Here is a 19749-nt window from a genome sequence, read left to right on the forward strand (position 1 = left end):
TCTCTTCAGGCTGGTGACTATCCAAGGCCAGCGAACACTTGTGTGCTGCTTGGAAAAATGTGGCTTGTTTTTCTTTCCTGGGGGGGTGCTAGGTTCTTCAATGGAATAACAACAAAAAAGTTGTAAAGTGCAAACTGTAACAGAGTGTGTGTTGAGCTGACCGCAAGCTGACCGGCGGAGACCTTAAACACCCAAACACTCAAACAAACAGCCAGATCCGACCCTTGGCTGACCACAGCGGAACCGCGATTTGGCTGGCCAGAGTGGTATCCCGCCTCAGTCCTTCCACACCGCACCTTTCTGAACCGCTATCCGCCGCCACCCCGCGGCGACGGGGGCTGGAAGGTGGCTGGCCCGGCGTGCTTTCCGTTCGCTCCCGGCACCTCTGCAAACCCTCCGTCCCGCGTCGGGGCGCTGGCACTTGGGAGACGCGCCGGGCCTCCGGGTCGCAGGGGCAAGGGGCGCGTCCAAGGTCGCCCGGACCGCGGCTCGGCCAGCGCTGGGCGGGCTTGGGGAGGCGGCCGAGGGCGGGGACTGGAGGAGGCCAGGCCCGTGGGTCCCCGTGCCGCGTTCGCGCCCCGACAGCGCGGAGGCCGCATGGAGCTCCCGGAGGAGCCCGCTCCCGGGCCGCGGGGCGCGGACGCCGGCTCCGAGCGCCGCGGGCTGCGCCGCCTGCTGCTGTCCGGCTTCCGGGCCGAGCTGCGGGCGCTGTTGGTCCTGGCGGGTCCCGCGGTGAGTCCGGTGGCCTCGGCCCCCAGGGATCGGGGGCCCTTGTTACCGGAGTTGCTGGGTTCTGACCTGGCTGGGTCGGGGGCCGGGGAAGCCGGTGGAGGGCCGCAGCGGTGCGCAGAGCCTGGTGCCTCCGCGCGCGCCCTGCAGCCAGCGGTTTCTGAAAGCAGAAACGCGCAGACTTGGTTTCTTTGCAAACCGTGAAGCCCGAGGGGTCGCGCATCGGCTAAGGCACGGAGCAGGAAGGTGGACGGTCACCTCGGAATTAAGTTTTTCGAAACGGTTTGAAATCTAGAAGCAGTTTGGCACTCGGGCATCCTGGGCCAGCTCCTCTCCCTCCAAGCACCGCGCTCACACCCTGAGTTTTTAATGAGGCTCTGTGCGAGGAAAGCGCTCTCATCAGTGGGGTTGGTTTTACGCATATGCTAGATCTCCTTCGATTTTGTCTCTTAGAAGCAATGTGGGTTTTAAAGACCACAGACCCACATTACATAGGCTCTTACTCCTGTTCCCCTCCAGTTTGGGGGGTGGGTCTCAGTCCTCAAGGGAGAGAAAGCCACTTCTCTGGCCAGAAGAGTATGCCAATGTGTGTCTGAGTGGATACACTGCCAAGAGGCAGACGTTCAAGCAGCTTGGGGCTCCTGAGCCCGGACATGGGTGGCCCCTTGGAGTGACGACCCTGTTCTTGGATATGGTGGCACGCCCATAGGGCACAGAGCGGCTTCAGGAACACCAGGGGCACAGGGGCTTGGAGCGCTCCCCGTGTGCAGGCTGCAGACAGGGAGTTCCGTTCCCTGCTCGGATCTCCCTAGGTGTGTTAGCGGACAGCAGGCGAACCCAGAGCTGTTCGCCTTTCCTCTCCACAAACGGAAGAGCAGCTAGCTTTGCCTCAGCTTAGGCTCACCGAGTGGCTGCTGGGAAAGCTTTCTAGCAGCCAGGTGTGGTACGGTGTAGCAGCCATGGTCTGGAATCTCAGTGCTTGGGAGAAAGGGGGGGGCAGGAGGTGACTCCAGCTGAATGCTGTCCCAGGCTACCCTAGCTCCAGAGCGAGCGCCTGCTTCAGAAAGGAAGAATAGCAGCAGCCTGTCTGGAGCTCCTGCCCTCTTCTAGTCACCTGACCTCCAGCCCTAGACCGATAGAGGGCCGCCGGCTCCTTTTCCTACTTGGGACCATGAATGTATACAAGCAAGCAGGCCATTGCTTTCTCACCATCATAATGCATATCCGTTGCAGGGTCAGGGTGGGGGAGAAAGAAAGAAAGGAAAACCAACCAAACCAAACCATCTAGACCCACAGCAGAGAGAGAGAGAGAGAGAGAGAGAGAGAGAGAGAGAGACTTGGGAATCCCTGGGAATTTCCCCTGTAGTCCCTAGTAGGAGCAGCCAGGTGACCCGTGACTGCTTTGTAAGAGTGCCATTCAGCTTAGTCTCTCCTGATTGTATATGGTTCCTCCACCTCTGTATGAGGAACCTGTATGCTTCAGGTCTTCTGCCCCGCCCTCCCAGGCTCTACTGGGAAACAGGGTGGCCGAGCCAACCTCCTCTGAGCATCTGCCATCATCCTTCTTTCTCTCTCCATGTGCTTACGGCTGCGGAGATCAGAAGGCACCTTGCCAGGCGCAGGCTCTGTCCTTCCACCATGGAAGTCTCAGGCATTGAACTCCGGTGCTTCGGCTTGGGAGCAATTGGCTTTCTTGGCTGAGCCATCTCACAGGCTGGCAGGATTTGCGCTTTCTCATTCACCTTCTCCAGAGTTCTTCCCGAAATGCTCCCTGTGGATCAACCTCGGTCCTTCAGGGACAAAGCAGCAAACCCTGAACTCACTTCTGTGGTCTGGCCCCTGCTTAGCCATCATGCCCTACCTTACGTCCACCCTTCTACCCAGCCAGCCTCCTTTCAGAGCCCGAGCCTCAGCCTTCAGAAGTTCTCTGTCCCTCTCCTCTGCCTGGGAAGTTCTTCATGAAGTTTTGAGCTCAGCTTTACCAGTGTCAGCATCCCTGTGCTCACCATGGTGTGGCTGGTTGTCATTTCAGTCCTGGCTGTGCCGTGTGTGTGAATGACAAGCTGCAGGTTCTGTCAGATGACAGATGATTACTCCTGCATGCAGGGAGGGGGTACTTCAGTTTCCTTTAGGGGGTGATTACTGTCCCTTGAGAGGTAATCCTTCATGGGTGATCGCTCTGTTTTTTTTTCTTGAGATCCAAGATGACCAAAGAATTAGAACCTGACTGGACATTCTCAGACGCCTTGGGGGCTGGAGCAGGGCATTACGGAAGATGCCTTAATTACCCTTATCTCTGTGCCTTTATCCTTCAAGGCGATGAGATAGACGGATAAGCTATTACCGGCCCTTAGCCTGCACTCTGTAAGTGATTAACATGCCTGTGTGTAGAGCAGGCAGGGAGCCAGTTGCAAGTGCAGGACTCAGGCACAAAGCGAAGGCCGAGAAGCCAGGCCTTTTTCCTGCTCTTCGTGACCTCAGGGGCCCCCATGGGGGGTCGGTGCCTTCTCAGCTCTCAGTAGAAGTGCTCAGCTGTGTCATTTTACCCTCCACACCATTTCTGACTGTGTTATGGCTTCCAACGTGGGGTGGCAGAGAGAACTCTGACTGGGGACCACGGGGCTGGGATCCCAGATGCACTGTGCACTTCAAAGATACTGTTGTGGTCTGAGTTGAGTCACGTGACTGTGGGCTGAGCGTCCCCAAGTGTACGAGGACGAATGTCCCAGATGACGGCTTGGGCTCCGTGCTGTGCTGGCCTGTTGTTGCTAAGGGTGGGCTTTCAGGCCACTGCGGGCGAGAGGATGATGGGACCCTTCCTGAGCCCCTGAGTCCTGAGCCACATACCCTGCCGAGCAGGTTATTACTTGCTCTCCCTCCAAGCACCAGGCCCGAGCACAGCCCGTCTTCTCCCATCTTGAGTTACAAGGCAGGAAGGGTCTTGCTCCAAGGTTTCTGTATTGTGACCTGATGGGGAAAAAAAATGAGGAATATCCCTGGGCAAAAAGGGAGGAGAGAACCACCGACAGTCTGCCAACCGGGGACGTGAATGAAGGGGGGTGAACCAGGGTCTCTCGTGCACTAAGTACGTGACCCCCCCACGAGCCGCACCCTGCCCACAGCCTGGTAATTTCTGCGATATGTGTGGCTCTGTCTAAACTGTGGCCACTTCAGTTCACTGCTGGTCACACAGCAACCACTGAGCTACGTGTGAGAACTATTCCTTGTCTAGAAACAACATGTCTTCCTCAGCATTAGCCCCAAAGGGTCTTGGGTATTCTCAAAGTGTGTTAGTTGGCCATGTGCATCTCTGCATGGCCCAGAGGCAGAGAAAGTACAGAAACACAGACTCTCCAGCACCACAAACCTCCAAAATCAATGCACTGAGGTGGATCAGGAGACGTTTTCAGTATCTGCAGGTGACTCTTACGCTTGTGGCCGGGTGCTCACCCCAAACCTTGCAGCCAAGAGCTGGGACGTCAGCAAATCTCTGCTCCAGCAGGAACTGGCTGTGTTCAGTTGCCAACCTGGGTAGTGAGCAAAGTTTTTGGCATACTCCCAGGAAAGCCACGGCAGGCCTCGTGGGGGGATGGCGTTACATGGCCTGGCCTTTGAAAGTGCACCCCACACGAATTACCTGAACTTAGCCCAGATTCCTGGGCTTTTGTGTCAGAGACATAGCTCGGCGGAGGAATGCATGGTAGTCCCTGGAACGTAAGGCTTCTAATGGCTTAGCACTTGAGGATGTATTTTCTCTCATAGCAGAGCCATCTTAGAAATCAGAGGAATTCAATAAACGAGGAGCTTTTCATGTGAACTCCCATAGTCCTCTGCTGTCTAGCTGGGTGATTTCACTTTTGCCTTAGTCCTTGTGTTAGTTGCTCTCCTGCTGTGATAAAACACCAAAATCGACCCAATTTACAGAAGACGGGTTTATTTTGGCTTCTGGTTCCAGAGGGGAAGAGTCCATGTGGTTAGTCTGAAGTCCAGGGCCTTTCACATTCTCTTGAGGAAACATGGTCAGCTTCTTTACAGCAACAGCCCACTCCTTGGTGCCAACTTCTGTATCAGTCAGTTATTGCCTCTGTGATCATAAACAACTTGTGCAGGAAAAGGCTTGTTTCTGCTTATACTTCCACGTCACCGTCCATCACTGATGGAAGTCAGGGCAGGAGCTCAAGCAGAACCTGGAGGCAGAGACTGAAGCAGAGACCATGGAGGAATGTTGCTGACTGGCTTGCTCTTATGGCTTGCACAACCTGCTTTGTTATAGCACCGAGGACCACCAGGCCAGAGGTGGCACCGCCCAGAGTGAGCTGGGGCTCCTCCCACATCCATCAGGAAATTCCCCACTGACCAACCTGGTGGGGGCCTTTTCCCAATAGAGTAGTTTGCTCTTCCCAAATGATTCTATCCCGTGTCAAGCTGAACCTAAAACTGGCGAGCACACACATTGCATGCTATATAGAAATCACACATCTCTTCAGGTGGGTCAACAGCGTCCAGGTTTCTTTCCCTGGGGAACTGGATGGGAAGCACCGTGTTTTCTTGTACGCTCTGGTGGCTGGTTCTCACCTTGACCCCTTCTCTCCTCTCTTTCCAGTTCTTGGCCCAGCTGATGACGTTCCTGATCAGCTTCATCAGCTCGGTGTTCTGTGGCCACCTGGGCAAGCTGGAGCTGGACGCGGTCACGCTGGCAATTGCGGTACGTAGGAGGCTTTCCGCAAAGGCGTGTAAATCTGTCTGTCTGTGCCACCTGCGGCTGTGACAAATGACCACAGGCCAGTGCTGTGTGTGTCCTTATGGTGCTGGAGGTCTGGAGCCTGAAATGAGTTCCGCTGGGCTAAAGCCAGGGTGCCGACGGGGCTGCAGCCTTAGGAATGATCCTTTTTTGGGGTGATCTTGCAGATTGCCAGGCCTAGTGAGTTGAATGAGCCTCTCTTTGGAAGGTATTATCCCAGTTACCGTATCATCTGGTAAATGGTCCCGGGAGCTCGGCTTTTGAGTATGGGAAAAAGGGAATTGTATAGATGCCCTGAAGTTTGCTGTGCTCGGGAGGTGCCACATTACCCATTTCTAGCATTTCCCATCCAAATGGAAGTCCTAATCCAGAATGGAATGGGAGGGTAGGGTCTAGATCCAAACAAGACTCCAAATGTGAAACTGGGAGGATCCCCAAATTTTCTCTTTGTCAGGGACACAGTCCCCAAAGACAAGGAGATAGGCCACTGCTCTCTGCCAGGGATTGCTAACTGGCCATTAAGGGCTAGAGCCCCCATCAACTTATTTGGCTTAGTCATGTGTGTTTTTAGACTTGGACCCTGGCCCTTTGCAGTGTGTATTCCTGTTCTCCTTATCCCCTCGTGTCCTGCCCTGTCCCTACTTGCCTGGTCTCTAGGCAAACCCTCTACCACTGAGCAATACCCCAATTCCTTATTTAAAAATCTGAGGCACTATGGAAGTTAAGCCTCAAGCAGGTTTCTAGTGACTGAGGGCTTGGGACAAGCCAGCCCTTTCAGCAGGCTGGGCTCAGCTGTGGTCCCCATGAACCTTGCTACAGATTCAGGGAGGTGCAGCATGAGAGCCCAGCGAAGCTGGTTCCTGATTCCAGCAAAGGCAAGTGTGCCTGAAAAGTCTCCAGTGGGCACCGGCCTTGACTGTCTGCTTCTGCATCCTTCCTGTGACCTAGGGGCTTGCCCCAGGCCACACTGTCGAAACCTTTATCTGAAACTCAGCATGGGAGTGTCTCGAGTTCCTCTGTGTGTTTCACAATATTTGTGCACTTTAACCAGCTGAACATTTCTAACCTGAAACTCCTAAATCCAAACTGCTCCGAAATCTGTGGTGCTGCGTTTTGTCCTATTAGTGCTAAAGTCTCAGATTTCTGAACATTTTGGATTGTAGAGTTTTTGGATAAGAGATGCTTAACTGGCCCTTAGTCTCAAGGTCACCCCAAAACTGCTGCTGGGTCACCCTGTGTTTATTTAGGAGTTGCTCTGAAGTTGGAGAGCAAGGCAGCCAAGACTTCAGCAAGGCTGTGCTGTTGTTGTTACCTGTGGCCTGGGTTCTGGGCATCCTTCGCTGAGCTCTTGGGTATCATTCTAGCTGCCCCAAGTGGTCTGAGCAGGTGGTCTAGGGGGGTTCAGTCACACTGTGATTCTGACCTGCAGGAACCTTTAACTGTTCACTTCCAGGTTATCAATGTCACCGGCATTTCAGTGGGACATGGCCTGTCCTCCGCTTGTGATACCCTCATCTCCCAGGTAAATGGAAGGGATCGCATTCTCAGTGACCCAGACATCTTTGGTGTACATAGATGGAGGAGCTCACCACAAGAGGGGGGCCGTGTGCACCCTCAGATGAGGAGCTCAGCCGCAAGCCTCTGGCAGCCTTTGCCAGCCATAGACTCTCCCTCTCCTCGGGAACACCCTGGCTCAGCAGCACGGAGCATAGCTTGGTCCCCCATGACCCATAGTTAATGGGAGCTGAGACTCCTGGGCTGCCCAGCCTTGAATGAGAGGATCCCATCTTATAGCACTAGTTTGGGGGATGATCCAAAATAAAACTTCAAGGTTGGTTTCTGCCACGTGTGCATTTCTGTGTACCAGCTTGGAGTTGGAAAGTTGAGCCCCTTTAAGCAGAGCTTTAAGCAGAGCCGTTGGTACTTGGTGTGTGCTTCCCTCTAGAGCTGGTCTGAAGCTCCCCCAGAGGTGTTGCTGGACAGAGAGCTGACAGACACAGCCACCTTCTGGCTTCTGTGAGTTGGTAGGCGCTGGTGCCCCACAAGACCAGCCCTTGGCCCAGTTTCTGCCCTAGCAGGTTTGGAATCAGGCCCCCAAATCTGCATTTCTAACAGGCTTCCAGACCGTGCAGACCTGACAGCATACTAGAACCACACGAGACCTTTAACTTGGCCTTGCTGCTTGGGTCCTAGCCTAGGCTAGCCATGGGTAGTATACTTCTGTGGCGCTGGGCAGTGCAGCAAGCCAACTCTCAGTCAGCCACACCATCTTTCCCTAGAGAGAATGGCCAAGCCACCTGCTTCCCTACGAGGCATATTGCAGGCTTCTGAGGGACAGCCAGAATGGGCCACTTCCATCTAATGGGTTTGTTTGCCTGTGCTCGCCAGACATACGGGAGCCAGAACTTGAAGCACGTCGGGGTTATCCTACAGAAAGGGACACTCATCCTGCTCCTTTGCTGCTTCCCCTGCTGGGCAATCTTCATCAACACAGAGCAAATTCTGCTGCTCTTCAGGCAGGACCCAGATGTATCCAGGTAAGGCAAGGCGAAGGGCAGGGCATCCATTGAGGCAGAAAGATCATCCATTCATCCATCCATCCATTCATCCATCCATCCATCCATCCATCCATCCATCCATCCATCCATCCATCTTCAGCCTCCTGGTGACAGAGGCCAGGCTCTCATACCAAGATGAGCTTAAGCTGATCTTGGCTGATCCTTCCCAGGCATTGATACCTTCTGTATCTGGCTTGTGAGACCTGGATTCCCTCTCGTTACTGGCTTCCGGGTTGAGAGTTTTGAGTGGAATCGCGTTCATAAATACTTTCCCATTGGGATGTCAGTGTGTGGACTGTTAATGCTTACAGTTGTAACTAGACCTACTTCTGTAGTAGGCCTCTAGTTTCCACACCCCCAGACTCTTAACCGGTAGAGGTGAGGCCTAGGGGCATGAATAACTTTCAAACCTTTATTGAGAGAGAGCTACCAAGTTTAAGACCCACTGCCTTAACTGATTAAGATCTTTGAAAAGTGCTTGCCCCATGCCAGTAGCTCGGAACCCATAGGCACCTGACAATATGCCTGGATATCTTTTTGGGTAGAGGGGCTTGGGAACCAGGAAGGCTGAGAAATAGCCTGTAGTGCCCTGGGCACCTCCCGTAGCCAGGGACTGTCCAGCCATGGCGTGAGGCTCAGAATCCCTGGAGAAGCAGGAAGGTGGTCCCGGCAAGACAGTGGGCTCTGTATAGTTTTGCATTTGCTCCACCAAAGTCCATTTATTTAGGAGCAGCCAAGAATGCACTAGCGGCGTCCACTGTTTCATTCTGACTCTTCCTGGGAGAGGCAGCCTCTGTCATCATTGTCACTATTTTCTATTGTATAGGCTCACCCAGACCTATGTCATGATCTTCATCCCAGCGCTTCCCGTGAGTCTTCAGAGGGGTCAGAGAATCCATTCTTGGGTCCTTGGGTGAAAAGTGGCCGGGATGTCATGAGCTCACTGACGTAATTCTCGCATGTGACATCGGCTCATCACAGAAGTGTGTTTTAATTATGATCCTTAAGGACACAGCAGCATTTATCTCTCAAAGAACCAAAGAAACTCTAGACTGGGGTCGTTTGCCTTGACTTCTTGTACCTGGAGCGCGCTCGGGGCATCCAGCAGGAGAACCCAGAACGTTTCTTTTAAGGGGTAAAGTCTTACCCATGGTGGAACCTCTCAGAGCATCGCTGACCTTTACACGGTTGTGTGTGGTCACACGGCTCCCCTGAAGTTGTGCGTTAACATTTAATAACAAGTTGTAGGCGGTCAGTGAACAGTCAAATCTAAGTTTATTCAGTTGGATGGAGGGGCCGGGTGTTTGCTGGGACTGCCTCAGGCCGGTGGCTTCCACGGCAAAAAGTAAGGCCGGAAGCCCAAGATCACTGTGTGGGCCTCCGGGGTCTCCCTGTGGCCTCTGTCCTGGGCTTGCAGGTGCCCCCTCGTGTCCCCACGGAAGGGGGCTGTCTCTTGTAAACAAGCCAATCCTGTTGGAATAGAGCCCCCCTCCAGCAGCCCCATCTTGATTTAACCATCCTCTAAGTCCAGTTGCATGTGGGGATAGGCTTTTGTGGCTGAATAGGAGGGACACGGTCTGCCGTGATGGAAGCCTTTTGCCCTCATAAGTGGCATTGTGCTTCTTCGTTCATCATAAAATGTTTTATCTTACTTTATTTTATCCTTACATTTCCGGGGATGGAGCCCAGTGCCTTGCTTGCTAAGGGCGTCCTCCATCACCGAGCTATACCCTTGGCCTATCCCATAAAAACACTTGACTGTCACATCTTTTCATCATTCCACCAAGTAAGGCGATAGCTGGGCCATGCGAAGACCTCAGTGTACAGCGAAAGAGACGGGGCGCGGGGGCACACCTCTTTCGTTGCTAGGACAAAATACCCGAGAGAAGCGACTTAGACAAGCACTTACTTTCAGCTCACAGTCCCATGCTGGTGTGACTGACTCCTATTAGTGATCCCAGGAGCACAAGGGAGAGTGTTTATTGATCAACAGCCCACCAGCAAGAGTTCAGGTCTGTAGTCAGGCCAGACTAGAGCCCATGGTCCTATAAGACAAGGCCCCATGTTCCAAATGTTCCACAACCTCCCCCCCCCTGCCAAAAGCCTGACTACCTGAGGACCACAAACTTAAGCACACGAGCCCATAAGACCACATTCAACCCAGGACTAGAACTTCTTGGGTTATGTTCATTCACACAGAAGGTTCGGGAAGCCCCTGGACCACACACTGCTCGCCCCAGGTTTAGACGAGGCTCTGTGGAGCAGAGGGCAGCCAGGGGGTCTGTGGGGCAAGCCTCCCATGGCCCCCAGCTCTCCGATGTGTGGCCAGGCTGCTGAACTAACCCTGCCCTCTTGTTCTCTCGTAGGCAGCCTTTCTTTACACGTTACAAGTTAAATACTTGCTCAACCAGGTAAGGTGGGCTGTCCTCTCCCCCTTGGGGGGCTGATAAGAAGCAGGGAGACCAGGGTGGAGGGAACCATCCTGCTGAGAGCCACCGAGAGATGCTTTCAGGGTTGCGCACACAGACAGGGCTTTGCTGTGGAGAGACGTCTTAGGTGACTCCGAGGAGTGAATGAAGCATTGGTTTTGGCTCTGACGATTTGTATCTAGTTCCTACTCGGAAATATTGCCGTTGGCACTGTGAAGGCTAGCACCTCTGTGTTCTTTGGCTCTTTACCGGTACAGGCCTGTCTGCTCCCCAAAGGGCTGAGGGTCAGAGTGGCTTGGCTGGGACTAGGCAGTCCACACCTCTTCTTGGTTCTTCTGAGAAACCCTGCTTTCTGGAGCAGAGGGTATAAAAGCTCAAGTTGTATTGAGAACAGAGAATAGTCAAGATCTTTCATACATGGCAAACAACAATGGCCAAAGGCCCTGGGAATGGTGGCCCTGACACGGTGGGGGTGGGTTTATGTGACAGTGTGTGATACAGGGCTTCCTTCTGGAAACATTCAGGGGAAGTGGGAATGGGTCACAGATTCCCAACACACAGGCAGGCTTCCTGTGTTGTGTGTAACAGGGAGGCATGAATGAGGGTAGAAAGGGGCAGGGAAGTTTCCCACTTGCTCGATACTTAAGATATCATACTTGATTAATGCTGGCGTTGTGTTCTCGAACTAGTTGAACACAGCCATCTCTTCTCTGTCTAGATCATTCTATGAATTCTCAGCGTGTCACAACAGCCCCTGCTGGTCTTTCTGTCTCTCACCAGTGTGGTGACCTTTTATCTCATGGATGGGAGGAGGGATGGAGAGTGTGAACCCAGCACTCTTCAATAGCTGAGGTTGAGGGATGGACCTAGAGGTGGCTGAGAGGGGCTGAGGGCTGGGACCCGAGTTACAGTGGACTGGTGGGGCTCCGGACCCATGAGGGAAGTGTTCCTAGAGGGCAGGTGTCAGGCATCAGGCACCAGGCACCAGGCACCAGGCAGGAGCGCTGAGTGGTCAGACTGCTACAGCTGAGAAGACATGGCACACAGTGGCTGGAGAGGTGCAGGCTGGCTGGTCTGCCAGATCGGCGTGGTGTTTCTACAGGGCACTGTGGTGGTAGAAAGCAAACCGCTCTGTGGTACAGAGATGGTAACTGTGAAAATGGTGAGCTGGCAATGGTCTGAGAAGAAGGAATTGCTCCAAAGGAGCAGGGCACACGATGGTGGGTGGGTTCTGTAGGCTGGGAGGGCAGTGGGCTATGGGAGAGGTGGGGTGCCTTAGCCCAAGCATGCTGCTGGTTTGGGGGCACATTCTCCCCTGGAAGAGGGAAGAGGTTAGAAAGGGAGCAGAGGAAAGACAGGAACACCGAGACTGGCAGCAAAGGAACTTGGCAGGGAAGGGACAACTCTGGCCCTCGTTTGGGCCCTTCTTGAGAAAAGCAGTTGTCGTCTGTATCCTCACGGCTCCCATACCAATCCCAGACCTCCAGGCATCTTGCTAGCAGCCTTGAGGCAAAGGGGGGCATGTTGTGCCCGTGACTTCATCTTGACCCGCAGCCTCCTCCTCACTTTATTCAGTTGGTGGCCTCTGTTCTTTCTCCCTCTACTCTGTACACTATAGGCCACTGTGTGGTCAGTCACTTAGTCCTGTGGGTCTTGCCTGTCCTTCTATTTCTGTTATTGTTATTATTGTGAAAATAATTATTTATTCATTTAGTGTGTCTGTGTGTGCATGCCACAGCATGTGTGGAGGTCCCAGGACAACTTGAGGGAGTCAGTTTCCTCCCTCCACCATGTGGGCCCTGGGATTGAATTCAGGTCATCAGACAAGGCAGCAAGCATTACCTAATGGGTTCCTGAATTTACTTCTCGTCACTTCCGTAGCATCTTATTTACCTGGTCCCTGCTCTCTACTTACCTTGGACCCCTCAAAAGGCAGGCTGGCTGCCCTTCCACGCCTGAGATGAACCTGATTGTAGACCCTTTACAGGGTACTCACCAGGGACTCATTTTCTCCTTGAACGTGGAGCTCACACTGTAGTCCTGGTCCTGTCAGCTGGAGACGGCCGGAGGCAAAGCTGTGTGCGATTGTGTTTTGTTCATTTACTCACACACTGAGGACCCAGTGGTGTTTGGGGCGTCTCACCAGATAAGGAGGAAGTGCTAGGGCAAAAGACTGTAGAAGTAGCCAAGAGGGATGGTGCATTCAGGAGACAGGCAGGACGTTAGTGCAGCCGGGCAGCAGTGGCTCACGCTTTTAATCCCAGTGCTTGGGAGGCAGAGGCAGGAGGATCTCTGCGAGTTTGAGGACAGCCCGGTCTACAGAGTGAGTTCCAGGACAGCCAGGGCTACACAGAGAAACCCTGTCTCGAAAAACAAATATATGTATGTGAAGCCTTGATTTGCAGGCCCAGAGCAGAGCAAGGTCCTGTGTGAGGGTTAGTGTAAGGGCCTCTCCATCTGGAGATCCCGGGGCAGAGGAGGTGGTGGAGGTGCACGCAGATGACTGCGTTAATAACCTCACCTGATATTCTGCACCTGGGTTAGACATCAAGACTGCTTAGTTTTTCTTCCCAAAGTGCTAAGGATGGAAGCCAGGGCCTTGGGGCATACCAGGCAAGCATCATTTTACAAACTGAGCCATACCACAGTGATGCTGATCTTCCAGGCGGGGAAGATATGAGGCCTGTGGTTCTCATATCAGGATTTCTCAGCGAGAAAGCAGCATCCAAAGAAACAGGAGCTAACACCACTTCGGAGAAGCAGGAGAAATAGTGTTCCCACTCCCTGTGCGTCCACAGCTACTGTTTTTCACCCTCCTGATGCATGTGAGGGCAGGCTGTGATGTCCTTGGTCCAACGTAGTTTTACAAGGGAACCCTAAATATTATTTTAATTTTCTACATAATGTTTTTGTTCTTGCAGTGCTGGGAGAATAGCCCAGGGCCTTGCTGATATTGGGCAGGTGTTCTACCCACTCAGAAAGGCCCCGTTTCCTCCGAGTCTTTTTGGACTGTTGGTTTTGTTTTCTATTCGGGGACAAGGTGTTCCTGTTACTCTCAGTTGTGATAAAACCCTGATCAAAACCACACCGGAGGAGGAAAGGGTCTGTCTGGCTTATAGGCCCTAATCACAGCTCATCCCTGAGGGAAGCCGGAGTGGAACTCAAGCAGAACCACGGAGGGGTGCTGCTCACTGGCTTGCTCCCCAGACTTACTTACTCATCCTGCTTTCTTATACAACCCAGGACACCTGCCCAGGGGTGGCGCCACCCACAGTGGGCTGGGCCCTCCCACAGCAGCCATCAACCAAGAAAAGGCCCCACAGACATGCCCACAGGCAAATATAATGGAAGCAATTCCTCGACTGAGGTTCCTTCCCAGGAGACTTTAGTTTGGGTTAGGTTGACAACAACAAAACAAAAGAAACTACAACAGCTCCCCCCCCCCAAAAAAAAAAAAACCCAACAACCAAGAACACAGGGTCTCCCTGTCTAGCTCAGGAGGATGCTGAACTCAAGATCTTCCTGCCACCATCTTCCCTCTGCTGTCATCACTGGCCCCAGCTCCCGTGTGTCTATGCACCGCTTGCATGCCTGGTACCCCCGGCGGCCAGAAGAGGGCATTGGAGTCCCTGAAACGGGAGTTACAGATGGTTGTGAGCTGCCATGTGGGTGCTGGGAATTGCACCTGCCGGTGCTTTCAGCTGCTGAGCCATCTCCCCGGCACCCCATACCCCCACCCAGAGCCTGAACATGAGCCGTGAAGTAGGGAGGACTTTTTTTTTTCATCTTTTCCCCTGTTCCTATTTCTTGGAGCCTACTATGAAGGAATCCACTCTCCATTTGAGAAGGAAAAATGCCGCCTTCCACCCTGCTAATTCCTGCCAGACTCCCTGCTCTTCTCCCTCTCCCCTGCTGCTTTCTCACCCCCTGCCTCGGAGGCCAGAGCCCCCCCCCTTTACTCACAGCAAAGTGGAGGAGCCAAGTGGAGGGGAGAGTGGGAAGGTGAGAGGCTGTGCGCCCCCCACCCCCAACCCCGCCGAGAGCTCCTGGTATGCCCCAGTCCCCTGGGACTTCAGCCCGTAAAGGTGAGTGTCACTTACGTGTCTCCTCCGTTGCAGGGCATTGTTCTGCCTCAGGTTCTGACTGGCATCGCAGCGAATCTTGTCAACGCGCTGGCCAACTATCTGTTTCTCTATCAGTTGCATCTCGGGGTGATGTGAGTCCATCTTCCTCCTGGGCCGGGCAGGGGACTGCATTAGGCTTTTCCAGGGAAAGAGAGGGTTGTTTAGCTGGTGTGGGTATGGACACGGTGTGCCTTCTGGAAAGTGATGTCGGAGTGAACAGAAGGGTAACCTCGGGGTCTGTGGTGGAGGAGGGCAGAGTGAGGGGCACGTGGCTCTCCAACTCACTGAGCTAGAGTAGAGACGGTGGAGCTCAGTATTCATCCACAGCCTCCCGTCTTCCCAGGGGTTCAGCGCTGGCCAACACCATCTCCCAGTTTGCCCTCGCCATCTTCCTGTTCCTCTACATCCTCTGGAGAAGGCTCCACCAAGCCACCTGGGGAGGTAAAGACTGCCTTTGACTGGGCTGTGGCTTCTGTCTGGAGGCCAGGCACGTGGAAAACCATCTGTTGCTCCTGCAGGGTGGTCCTCGGAGTGTCTGCAGGACTGGGCCTCCTTCCTGAGGCTGGCCATCCCCAGCATGCTTATGCTGTGCATCGAGTGGTGGGCCTACGAGATCGGCAGCTTCCTGAGCGGTGAGTATGCGGATGGGCTGCCCGGTGGGAACTGTGTGGCCGCCAGGGCAAGGCCTCAGCTGTCCGTCCTTACCAGGTATCCTCGGCATGGTGGAGCTGGGAGCGCAGTCCATCACCTATGAACTGGCTGTCATCGTGTATATGGTAAGACCCTGTCGTGTGCTCATGGTAAAGGTGTTCTGTTTTCTATCCCGAGAGTCCCACAGTGAGCAAAAGGCACTAGCGATATTAAGTAATGAGATGGTTCCCGGACATCAAATGTTATCCTGGAGCTAGGACCAGTGATATGGATGGGTAATTTCAGGGGCTCAGAGGGTGAAGCAGGAGAGTCACAAGTTCAAGGCTAGACTGCCTTTGATTTCTCAAACTAAAACAAAACAAAAACAAATTTAAATGTGGGAGTAGTTCAGTGGTAGAGTGCCTCAGAATCATGAGGCCCTGGGTTCGATCCCTGCTTGCCTCCCTCCTGGGAGCAGGGACTTGGGCAGACATGTGTATGCTCACAGAGGCGGGGCTCGTGGGTCTCTGTGGAGGGGTGGGTGGCCCAGGTATGGTGCATGCGCACGATGGAATGCTGCGCGCCTTTAAAAGCCATGTTAGAAAATACGTTCTGACACGTTAGAAAACACGTTGTTAGAGGCCCTTCTGTCACTTTGTTTCACGGAAAGCGTCGACCTGAAGTTCTGAAGGGCTCTCTTCTACAGCACGAACCTCTTCAGACAAAACGCCAAAGGGACTAGGTGCCCCGCTATAATAGAGCTTTCCTGAGGCTCATCCCTAGCACCCTGCCATTTTTTCTTTTTAATTTTTTAATGGAGAGAAAGGGGCATTTATGGTATGGGTGAAGGACCCAGCTAGCTGAAGTTAAATCCTCCGTTGCTTATATTTAAAATATACAGGTAATGTATACTTCCTCGGCTTTTGTGGCCCTCTCTGCTCACACCCCCATTCTCCTCCACCCCTGGCAGTCCTGGGGGTGTAAGCGTGACAGGTCAACGCCCTACCTCTGCTCCTTGGGGGCATATGTTTTTGTTTTTCCTGCCTGTGGAAGGCATTCTTTAATCCGCGCTTCATGTTTTTATACTGCTCATATTTCAGTAAATTTAGTTAGGCACGTTTACCAATGCTTGAAGTCCATGAGCCCATTCTCTTTAAGCTAGTCTCCTACCGCCCAGTATTTAACCCACAATATTTCAATAAGAGCAAGAACACCTCAGGACAAATATCTTTCCGTGATTTCCTGACTTTTTTTTTTTTATCCTTAAGATAAATGCTTACAAGTCTACGCAGAAATCTATATACACACATTTGCCTTTCTTGTCCTCTGCCCTCCACAGGCTCAGGAGAGCACGTTAACACCTCTCTCCAGTTAAAAGAAGGATTCAAACCCTCTCTACAGCTGCTTCAGCTGCTAGCAGAACCACATTTACTGGCTCCCTGTTTGTCCGCCACCTCTTGTTCTAATAATGTTCTCAGTAACTTTCCCCTCTGGCATGAAGAAGACGTGTCTTGCTAATGTCCTTTAATCATTAATGTCCTTTAATTGGGAACAGAACTTTGGCCTTCCTTTGTCCCTCTTGACTGTGACACTTCCCCTCAAAGTGTTTTAGCTGTTTCATTCTAAGTACATCCAGTCTTTCCACCAGTGGAGGGAGTCCTGTAAGGAATGGTGTGTCCTTCTTAGGACACCAGACCGGGAGAAACATCATGTGGACATTAACTAGGGGTTCATAATCAAATTGCTGCTGATGGCTTTCTTCACATCACATTCCTGTCTTTCCCTCAGTGTGGAGGAATTGTTTGTTGGGAAAATCTTGTCACTGTTGTGACCTTGAAGTCGGGAAGCTGATTTCCCATCTGGTCTATGTTTCTTAATCTGTGTATTAGATTTTCTTTAACCCTTACCTTAGCCATCCCAACTTGTAAGGTAGCATTTACGATCAAATAAGTGATTAATCATTTAAAAACTATTGGTGGCTCAAGTGGTAAATGTACAGATATTAATGGAAAATCTTTATGAATATTCACTATTCGGGAGGCACTATTCTAAGCAGAGGCTGTGTGAGCTCTGCAATCTCTCCCTTACAAGAGTCTTTGTACAGACAGGAAACACCAGAGGTTAAGTAGTTAGCATATGTCACCTGGGTAATAAGGATAGAAGTGTCAGAAAGAAGGTCCAGGCAGTCTGTCTTCAGAATCCCTATTCCCAGCTACCAGGCATTACCTCTTCCTGGTGTGTTCTTTAGTGACTTTTCTGCTTTGATAACCTAACCTCTCTGTCAGCCCATCCTGCATACTGGTCTCCTGCATCCCAGAGGACAGGTGTGATTTCATGGGTCCTTCCTCTCAATGGCAGAGATTGGAAACCTTGCAGGAAGGCCTGATTTGTTTTGAGAATCCTGACTTGGAGATACAGGTTCTTCATCAGCCTGGAGTAGGCCAAAGAGATGCTGCAAAGTGTCTTCAGAGCCCATAGGGCCATGTTTTGTCAGGGAGGTATGAATCACAGGCTGATTCTGTCTGTGGTGTCTCAGTGCAGGGTTTCATTGTGTTTTCTTTCCTTTTAGGTCCCTTTGGGCATCAGCGTGGCTGCCAATGTCCGGGTGGGAAATGCGTTGGGTGCAGGAAACATTGAACAGGCCAAGAGGTCCTCGGCAATTTCCTTGATAGTCACAGGTGCCTATACCCTTCTGCCCAAGACTCCTGGTGCATGCAGGCTGTGCATGGGGCCATCTGTCTCCCCATGCTCTGTGACCTCCCTGCTCACTGTGCCTTCTCTTCTGACCCTTTACTTCCAGAGCTCTTTGCTGTGACCTTCTGTGTCCTGCTGCTAGGCTGTAAGGATCTCGTGGGCTACATTTTTACAACTGACCGGTGAGTGCTGGGATTTTCTTGACACGTGGGATCTGTGATAAAGATCCCGGTGGCTCTCGCCGTGATGGACCAGACTCCCTGGAATAGCTGCGTCTTGGAGAGGTGTTCCGAGTCATTTGCAAGATCAGAAATCTCACTGATGTTACTTGAGAAGAACCTGAATCCTGAGATGGAGAAACCAGTTTATAATCTAAATGTCAAGTTAATGGGAGTTAGTGGTGATAACATACTTCGGATAGACATGGTAGTTGTGAATTTTTAAAATCGCTTTAAATTATATTTTGGGTGTATGTGTCTGTGTGTATGTGTGTGAGTGTGAGAGAGAGAGAGACAGAGAGAGAGACAGGCAGGCAGACAGACAGACAGACAGACAGACAGACAGACGCGAGGAGGTCAGAGGCCTACTTGAAGGAGGCAATTATCTCCTTCTACCACGCGGGTTCTGAGGATTGAACTTAGGTCATTAGGCTTGAGCCATCTCCCCAGCCCTCATGTTTTTTTTGCTTTTGTTTGTTTTTGTCTTAAGTCTTTCATACCATTGGTTACATTTGCAGACAGAGTCTGCATTGGTTTAGCGTAGAGAGAGAGCCTGCCACTTTTACAGGTTGGTTGGACATCCCATGCTCCTAAAAAAAAAAAGCTTCAAAATTTGCAACTATTTGAGCACAAATGTGCTTATCAACAAGAGGAATCTTTGTCAGTTCAGGATTAACAATACTAAACAAGCTAAAAGAACTCGAATGGATTGATGCTAGCCAAGTGCTGGTACAGCTCTGGGTAGTGCTGTACCTCAGAGCTCCCAAAAGCTTTGCTCAGAAGCCAGGAGCAGGTCACCATGCGAGTCTCCAGAGCAGCAGCTCCAAGGGGGCAATGTGAGGGGTCGTGACCTCAGGTAATCAGGGTCCTCATTCGAAACACGGAGTCTTGGAGGCTGAGGAACAACAAGTCCCCTCTGCCTACGGTTTCAGGTGGAGTCCTGGAGGCTAGCTCAGCTGAGCTCCCTGCCAAGGAAGCCTCATGTCCTGGGGGTGTCTGTCTCAGGTGAGTCCGGCTCAGTGAATCCTGAAAGCAGCAGGCTCCTCCTTCCTTCTGCACTGAATTCCAATGGCTCCTGTACTCGGACGAATGTCTAGGACTGGCTGAATGTCAGTACGAAAATAGGGTAAACAATAGGAATGATTGGAAAAGAGTGGTCAGACCCGGAGAGGCTGTGAGACCGCCCAAAGAAGCTAGGGTTCACAATCAGCTGTGCAGGTCTGTCTCCATCATAGCTGTTAAACTATCTCAACCGGCAGGAGCCTTCTGAGCTGCTTCCCTGACACGGGCTCCGGGGCTGGCAGTGGATGGGGGGCAGTGGGCCGCCGGGAGAGCCGGCCAGCACCCCCCACACACCCCCAACCCCCGCTGCCCTCGGCCCCTTCTTACACAGCCTGGATTTTTTTTTTCCCTTCTGCAGCAGCCGCCGCACCAAACAGTTACCAACATTTAGCTTTCAGGCTTAAGCCTGCTGGCTTCCAGAAGGCTGTCAGATGGCTGCTTGAGGGCTCAGGGGTGGGGCCATGTAGCCCCACCAAGGTGGGCAACAGACGTCAATTTTGCGTCTAGACTTAGGTCTCCTCCCTCAAGATATATCGTCTGTGCAAATATCCCCACGTCTGATTA

General features: G+C 52.4%; 1 protein-coding gene across 1 annotated transcript in view; it reads left to right on the forward strand.

Moving 5' to 3' along the window:
* Nucleotides 1-553: 553 nt before the first annotated feature.
* The window catches only part of Slc47a1 (solute carrier family 47 member 1), a 32210-nt gene continuing 13014 nt past the window's right edge, over nucleotides 554-19749 (forward strand). Inside the window, exons 1-12 of the mRNA XM_021639170.2 lie at nucleotides 554-732; nucleotides 5333-5434; nucleotides 6924-6992; nucleotides 7859-8007; nucleotides 8855-8897; nucleotides 10395-10439; nucleotides 14576-14673; nucleotides 14925-15022; nucleotides 15100-15213; nucleotides 15290-15357; nucleotides 17781-17889; nucleotides 18012-18087. Of these exons, the coding sequence (XP_021494845.1) occupies nucleotides 598-732; nucleotides 5333-5434; nucleotides 6924-6992; nucleotides 7859-8007; nucleotides 8855-8897; nucleotides 10395-10439; nucleotides 14576-14673; nucleotides 14925-15022; nucleotides 15100-15213; nucleotides 15290-15357; nucleotides 17781-17889; nucleotides 18012-18087 (1106 nt within the window). The 5' untranslated portion in view covers nucleotides 554-597. The remainder of the gene's footprint in view (nucleotides 733-5332; nucleotides 5435-6923; nucleotides 6993-7858; nucleotides 8008-8854; nucleotides 8898-10394; nucleotides 10440-14575; nucleotides 14674-14924; nucleotides 15023-15099; nucleotides 15214-15289; nucleotides 15358-17780; nucleotides 17890-18011; nucleotides 18088-19749) is intronic.

The sequence above is a fragment of the Meriones unguiculatus genome, chromosome 11 (assembly GCF_030254825.1).
Source record: "Meriones unguiculatus strain TT.TT164.6M chromosome 11, Bangor_MerUng_6.1, whole genome shotgun sequence".
Taxonomy (NCBI): Eukaryota; Metazoa; Chordata; class Mammalia; order Rodentia; family Muridae; genus Meriones; species Meriones unguiculatus.